The following is a 7,890-nucleotide window of genomic DNA, read 5'->3' as shown; positions in this document are numbered from 1 at the left end:
CCCCAAACTCCTACACCTCTCAATCTCACAGTGAGACAACTGGGCTCTTTTTTGGGAAATCCTTCCTGCACAGGTGCCTCCAACCGGCCTCCATGATTTAAATTGGACAATGGCCTGATTCATCTCACTTAATTCCTTCTCTCATGCTACCTGTAGTCCAATGTCCAAAAATCATTCCATTTATCCTGTCCAGCTTTCCAGTTGGAAGGCCAGCTGTACTGTTATCAGTGAACAAGAAGTCACAGCAATTAGTTTTATTGTACTTTACAAATGTGTCCTTCTCTAACAACGGGAGGGGGAAGCTCATCATCTAACCTCAGATTTTTTGAGAATCACGTTACATAATGTTTCCTCCATGGCATGTGAGCTGAGGGATGAAAAGAGTTAATGCAGGCAAAGGGCTGCAGGAGAGTAGGGACCCCTTCCTATGCAGAGGGATCTTTCTCTGACCCTTCGGAGTCATGGAGACATAAGCAAGGAAGAGACCTCTGACTATTCCGCTAAAAGTTGTGTCTGGGAATATTTGGGAAGTAAGAGATACCTGAACGGTGCTGAATGTGATGGGAGTAATAATTTCTATGCCCCCTGCGCACGTGTGGCATTTAGTTCTCTCTGCTTGGAGTCCTGCCCTATTCCCCTTCATTTCTCAAGCTGTCACTTGGGGAGGAATAGGTGAGGCCTGGGTGTGGTGCACCTTGCAGAATGGCCACCAGAGGGCAGGGTTTCCTTCACATGAGGTTCAGGTTTATACTCAGAGGTTGCTTGATAGCCACAAGGCAGATAGATGCCTGCTGCTGTGCAGGAGGGGTCTCCGTTTCTGAGGGAGGAGTTTGTTTGTAGAAGTTCTCACTGGATTTTAGCCTTGTTAGATTCGGTGTATTCCAGAGAGCAAGGACCATTTTCTTTTGTTAACATGCTTCCTGCCACTCACTCAGTTCTTGTGATCTTCTTAATCATCAGTAAGTAACAATTTATCCTAAATGCTCATGATTTTGTATTTTCCTGTAGTAATGATTCCTTTTTAGTTGTCCTCTCTTCCTGAACCCTCTCCTTCTGTACACGACTAATGTAACAAAGTGTTTCTTTTCTAGGAGGGACCAACGGAGACTCAGTGAACCAGACAGAAGTCCCAGTGGTTCTTCCAGAGGAGGCACCTTTGACACTGAGATGCACTTACCAGACCACTTATTTGGATTCCTATCTTTTCTGGTACGTCCACTATCCCAACAGAGCTCCTCAACTCCTCCTGAAGGGGTCAACTGCAAACCCGAGGGCAGAGGAGCAAGGTTTCCAGGCCACTCTGGTTAAGAGTGACAAGACCTTCCACCTGCAGAAACGCTCAGTGCAAACATCAGACTCGGCTGTGTACTACTGCGCCATGAGTGACACAGTGAGAGGGGCTGCAGGGGGAGCTGAGCACAAACCCAGAGGGCACAGGTGGGGACTGGCTGTGGGCTGCCCTGGGAGGGGGGGTTTCTTCTCTGTCTCTGCTCTTGCATGCTGGAGGCATCCTCAGGGTACTTCCAGCTCTGATGCTCAGAGCCAGGATCCTTGGAATTCTTGGATTGCTGGTCAGAGAGGAATCTAGGCTGGGGCAGTTTAAGAGGAACCTAAGAGCTTGTCTCAGAAATGCCTTTCTTCTCAGCCCAGCCTCTTTCCTCCAGATGGCACAGAATTCCAAGGAAGTGACACCAGCTCTGTTCCATGACATACATGCTGAAATATTCCACAAGCTGTTAAGGAAAATGCCCATGGCACATAGTTCATGGACAAATGTGTGTGACCTTGAAGCTAGTGCTTGTATTTTACAGTTCAGACCAGGATTGGGTGTTTGGCCGAGTTTCACCAGCCAGAGCATAGGATCTGTTTCATTTACCTGCTCCTCACTTCACTGAAAGAAATTCGAGATAGGAATCCTGTCTGCTTTTGATATATGTTTCTTCCAGAGGTACCACATTGTGGCTAACTCTGTAAATCCCAAGTGAATGCTTGAGCTTAGGGATTCCTGATCTTGCACAATGGTTTAGGAGTATTGGGAGCTCACGTTGTGGCTTAGGGGTAGTGAATCTGATTAGTATCCACGAGGATGTTGGCTCGACCCGTGGACTCACTCAATGGGTTCAGGATCCTCATTGCCTTGAGCTGTGGTGTAGGTCTCAGACATGGCTCGGATCCTACATTGCTGTGGCTGTTGGTGTACACCTGCAGGAGCAGCTCTGATTCAAACCCTGCATATGGGAACTTCCATATGCTGCAGGTGTAGCCCTAAACAAAAGCTCGCTCCCTATCTATCTATCTATCTATCTATCTAGTTTAAGAGCAATGAGTAGATCTGCTTAGCCTGAGAATCTTGCCAGCATGACAACCCTACCTAAGACCCTCATGTTAGAACTAAAACAAAGTTCATTTTAACTGGTGAAAAATCTAGGTAGGTGAAGATTCATCATTTGACAAAGATGCTTCTTATGTTCAACTGTTCTTCAATTGCCATTGTTCTTCAATTGCCAGTACTGCCCTGAGAGCCTGTGTAAGGCAACATCACAGCTCTCTGCAGCAACCAAGCCTGAAGCCTTAAAATAACTGAAGCAAAGAACAACTTTTGTTTGTTTGTTTGTTCTTTGGCCATTCCCGCAGCTTGTCGAAGTTCCCAGACCAGGGGTGGATCCCGTGCCATAGCAATGACCCAAGCCACTACACTGATAATGCTGGATCCTTACCCTGCTACACCACAAGAGAACTCCGAGCAAGGAAGAATGTTTTGATTTCTTATTTTAATACAACAGGACTTTGCGTAAAGTAAACTTAATCTAGAGAAATAACAAGCTGTGAAAATGACCCTGTTGAATCTTCTCTTTGTTTCATTTGCATAAATAATTACACAGGAAACTAGACAAACAAGCTAACAGACATGGAGCAAACAGTGCTTGCCTTAGAAATTCCTGAATTCCCTCATAAGACAAATAAACAAGGGACAGATAAATACCATGCACATGCCCCTGGAATGAAGAGATCCTGGCTAATACTTTTAAGCATCTAAACCTGACTTTCTAAAAGAAAATACTTAGTTGAGTAGAAACAAGCTATGAGAAGTAAATAGTTGGTTTTCTAGACCTAGTTGCCTAATAAGGTTACCTATCCTTCATAAGACTAGATGTGTAAGGCTGCTGTCATCCAGGTGTGGTCCAGGGATCCCAAAAGAGACCCTTTCAAGGCATCTCATCAAAGTCAGTGAGTTTCCCCTTTTTTGTTGCAGATAAATCCTCAGGTAAACACTCAAAGTAACCCCAAGCTCTCCTCTCTCTTTCCTTCTCTCTGTATTTACCCCTCCTCTCTGGTCCCCTGGTCCACAAATTTTCTTCATGACCCCCAAACACCTACCTTGTCTCAATCTCACAGTGAGACAACTGGGCTCTTTTTGGGAAATCCTTCCTGCACTGGTGCCTAGAATCTGCCTCCACGATGTAAATTGGACAGTGTTCTGGCTCATCTCATCTGTTTCCTTCTCTCGTGCTTTGTTAGTCCAATGTCCAAAAATTGTTCCATTTATCTTGTCCAGTTTTCTAGTTGGAAGATCAAGTCTACCTTTATCAGTGAAGCAGAAGTCACAATAACTTATTTTTATTGTGCTTTACAGATAGATCATTCCATGTAATGGGGGGAGGGAAATCTTATCATTCATCCCCAAATTATTTGAGAATCCAATTACATAATGTTAATTGAGGGATGAATAGAGATAATTCAGGTAAAGGACTGGAGGAAAGTAGGGAGCATTTTCTATGCAGAGGGATCCTTCACTGACCCATGGGAATCATGGCGACATTGGCAGGGAAGACCTCTGACTCTTCCACTGAAAGTTGTGTCTGGGATTATTTGGAAACCCATAGATACCTGAACGATGCATAAAATGATAGAAGTAGTAACTGAATGTTTCACTAAGCATACTTGTTTTTAGGACTCTCTTCTTAAGAGTCTGTCTCATTCTCTTTTATTTCTCAGGCTATTATTACAGGGAGGAGTAGGGCAGATATGGGTGTGGTGCAATTTGTAAAATGGCCAACAGGGGGCAGGGCTTCCTTCAGATGTGGTTCCCGTTTTTCTTTAGGTGCTGCTGCTTTGACTTGCCTACTTTGCAGGCACAAGAAGAGTTTGCTGTGGCTGTGCAAAAAGGAGCTCTTAGTTTCTGAGTGAGGATTTTCTACAATATCCACAAGGAGACTATACTTATTAGACATGGTGTATTCTGGGGAGAAAGTATCATTTACTTTTGCCAACATGCTTTCTGTCACTCACTCGTTTCTTATGATCTTCTTAGTATTCAGTAAGTAATATTTTATCCTAAATATTAATGATTTTTTACTTTTCTATAATCATAGTTAAATTTTAGTTGTCCTCTATGGTTGAAACCTCTCCTTCTGTACATTTCTAACATAACAAAGTGATTCCTTTCTAGGAGAGACCAGCGGAGACTCAGTGAACCAGACAGAAGTCCCAGTGATTCTTTCGGAGGAGGCTACTATGATCCTGAACTGCACTTACCAGACCACCTATTCAGATTTCTATGTTTTCTGGTACATTCAGTATCTCAACCAAGCTCCTCAGTTCCTCCTGAAGGGGTCAAGCGCAAACCTGAGGGGAGAGCATCAAGGTTTTCAGGCCACTGTTGTTAAGAGTGACAGGACCTTCCACCTGCAGAAACTCTCAGTGCAAACATCAGACTCGGCTGTGTACTACTGTGCCCTGAGGGACACAGTGAGAAGGGCTGCAGGGGGAGCCGAGCACAAACCCAAGGGGAGAAGAAGGGCTGAAGTTAGCAGCCCCAGGAGTGAGAATTACATTTGCTTCTTGGGCAGGGTTGACTTTAGAGTTTTTCTGGAAAATGAACCAAAACTCAGGGCTAATTCCTGGGAACCTAGGTGGTTGGCAGTTGCTCTGCAGGTCGCATCTTCAAGAAAACCCAAGCTCTGATTCCCAGCAGTGCCCATGTTCCACCAGAAGGACTCCTCTCTTTTCCAGACTGACTTTTATCAAATTCTGTTGTCTCCAAATGTAACCTGGACGTTAGATGTCATGAAATTAATATACTCATTTAGGGGAGAGAAAAGAAATAGGTGATAAACAACTGCATGAGATAAATCACAATCATAAACCAGCACATGGAGGCCAAGCAAATCAGATACCGACTTCCATGTGGCCGAGACATAAAGCCACTGAGGTACTGGTCTCAGTTAAAGCCTTTGAGCCAGAGCTTCTACCACAGTGGGACGAAAAGGCATTTGAAAAATTTGAATTGCTGTATTTTTGACCTAAGGGAATAAGAACGCACAGTCTGGTGAGTTTGTACTCTTTTGGGCTCTAGATTCAATATTTGAAAGCAAGATTTTTCTAGCTAGATTATTGATTGCTGTCAGACATGTACAGCTGGACCCATTTTGTCCATCAGGAAACTTGCTGTGATAGCATTAAGCAGACAAAGAACTTTATCTGCTATAAATTTCCCCAGGAACCAATGCCTTGGAGTGCAGGAAGAAAATTATGATGATTGAGAGTGAATTGTTTTATCTTCCTGTCTGGAAGAAAAATCTGTGAGCTTATTTTACTATAGATTTTGGCTGCAGACCGAAAAAAAAAAAAAAAACAGACAAAAACGTGGATGACAATATGTTCTAAGAGGTCGCTATAATCATAATAAATAGTATTCATCATGAAACTTTTTAAGTCCAATATGGCAAATGGTTGCAGCCCTGATACAACTGTTCATTTAATTACAAGTCTCAAAAGGCAGGTTAGAATCACCAACCAAGTCACCGAGCCATGACATGACACAGGCAACCTGTTGTCACCAAGTTCCATTTCCTGTTCTGGTGCAGAAGCATTTCACTGTGCAGTAATTGGATATGTGTTCCGTCAGACACAGGGCAGACACTTAGACCTGAATTTGAGACAGAGCACAGCACATTTCACTCAGAGGAAGAGCTGTCAACATGCAGCTCCCTGACCTGCTGCTGAGAGTTTTCATAGCCTCTGCCTGCCTCGGTAAGGCTGGTAAAGATGGTCACAAACAGCTTCAGCTCCGCTCAGCCCCATGTTTGGGGGTAGAGCAGGTTATTATAGTCTGGTGGGTTTAGGAGGGTTAATGGGCAGGGGAATCGGAACTCTTTAGTCGGGCATTTACTCCTTGCAGCTCTTGCAGCCTTTGGGTACCACCAGGAGAATCAGCCTAATTCATTATTTCTCTCTCTCTCTCTCTCTCACTCTCTGTCTTCTAGGATCCATCAAGGCCCAGAACGTGACTCAAGATCAGCCAGAAATGTCTGTGCTGGAGAAGGAGGCTGTAACTTTGGACTGTGCATACGAGAGTAGTAGTTATAGTTATTATTTATTCTGGTACAAACCACCACCAAGTGGGGAAATGATTTTCCTACTTCATCAGGAGTCTTACAATGAGCTAAATAAAACAGAAGGTCGATATTTTTTGAACTTCCGGAAGAAAGCCAGTTCCATCAGCCTCACCATCACAGCCTCACAACTCGAGGACTCAGCAGTATATTTCTGTGCTCTGAGAGACCACAGTGATGCGGGTGCCTGTGGGAGCTCAATAGAAACCTCAGATCTCAACCTGACTCCCCAGCTATGAACACCTGGTGGAGAATCTCCGTGAGGACAGAAGGCAGGGGCTCTGTCAGCTGGGGAAGGAGGATGAGAAGTGGAAATTTCACTCTAAGGGAAATGCCCTCTTTCTGGCTCAGAGAACTTAGCTAACAGTGTTATTCATCTGAAGCATCTTTAGCTGCAGTTCTTTTCCTTGAAGTAGATCATGCAGCAAGATAATCTTTAAAATGTTGTGGTGATTACATCTTAATGTAAGAGACTTGGCTTTAAAAAAAATTCAGTAATACTTAGCCAAATCTGCACCTGAAGTGTTAGACTTTTAAGTTCACCGCACAGATATTTTATTCATTTCTAAGTCTGACCACTGAAATATCTCTGAAATGGCTCTTCTTGGATCCTCATGAATGACTAGGAATGATGTACAGAGAATCAGTGTCACCACAAGTCTTGACACTAAGGTAAAATGAAGCTCTTTAGTTTGCTCAGAACTAACCGCACCACCTGATCACATTCTCTATATGTAATGACAAAATTATGCATGTTTAAGGTAGAAAAAAGTGACCAGCCAAAGAAGGAATGCTAAAACAAAACAACTCAAAAATTCTACCAGTCAGGAAAAACTCTCTTATAGAATCATATCTTATAGGATGTCTTATATTCTGTATTTTTACCCAATGGGACACGAAGTAACTATTGTCACAACATTATTTACAGATCAACATCACACATTCTAATGGTAATATTCCAATGTATGATTTTATAATACTTTTTGGGTGAATTCCATCTTACTAAATTTTTATTTATTTTCTTTTTAGGGCTGCACCTATGGCATATAGAAGTTCCTGGGCCGGGGGTCGAATCGGAGCTGCAGCTGCTAGCCTACACCACAGCCACAGTAAAGAGGGATCCAAGCCGCATCTGTGACCTACACCACAGCCCGTGGCAACTCCAGATCCTTAACCCACTGAGCGAGGCCAAGGATCAAACCCACATCCTCATGGACAGTAGTCGGGTTCCTTATCACTGAGCTACAATGGGAACTCCCATCTCACTAGCTTTTTAGATTGTTTTACTCACAGGTAACAATGCTGACATGAACACACATGTGTTTGATGATTGCCTTGATAACCCCCAGGAGTTGAATAGGAGTTTCCCTTTAAGCCTTTCAGGTATGGGCCCCCTGATCATCTCTGGGACCCTGGAGCAGAGCACATTTTCACTTTGCAACTACTAAACACTCATATTTGCCCTGATCCACAAAGTTCTCTTATATGAAGGCTT

At 43.6% G+C, this 7,890-nt stretch overlaps 1 protein-coding gene across 1 annotated transcript; it reads left to right on the top strand.

Annotated features, from left to right (window-relative positions):
• The first annotated feature begins 784 nt into the window (after positions 1 to 784).
• On the top strand, positions 785 to 6,473 carry LOC102163475 (uncharacterized). The gene is made up of 4 exons (XM_084969270.1): positions 785 to 959; positions 1,092 to 1,437; positions 4,451 to 5,329; positions 6,267 to 6,473. Exons 1-3 carry the CDS (start codon positions 785 to 787, stop codon positions 4,665 to 4,667), a joined length of 738 nt encoding a protein of 245 aa, XP_084825396.1. The 3' UTR covers positions 4,668 to 5,329; positions 6,267 to 6,473.
• Positions 6,474 to 7,890: the final 1,417 nt, after the last annotated feature.

Source organism: Sus scrofa, chromosome 7 (assembly GCF_054392235.1).
Source record: "Sus scrofa isolate SSC_HxYL_T2T_F1_AM1 chromosome 7, Sscrofa_HxYL_maternal_Yorkshire_Landrace_v2.0, whole genome shotgun sequence".
NCBI lineage: Eukaryota > Metazoa > Chordata > Mammalia > Artiodactyla > Suidae > Sus > Sus scrofa.
The sequence above is the reverse complement of the archived record's forward strand: the minus strand, read 5'-3'. Positions and strand labels throughout refer to the sequence as shown.

Coding starts and splice junctions, on each gene's coding strand:
- LOC102163475 (XM_084969270.1), top strand. CDS start 785: ATGCCTGCTGCTGTGCAGGAGGGGTCTCCGTTTCTGAGGGAGGAGTTT. Junction 960..1,091: donor TGTGATCTTCTTAATCATCA/GTAAGTAACAAT, acceptor TTTCTTTTCTAG/GAGGGACCAACGGAGACTCA. Junction 1,438..4,450: donor CACAAACCCAGAGGGCACAG/GTGGGGACTGGC, acceptor ATTCCTTTCTAG/GAGAGACCAGCGGAGACTCA.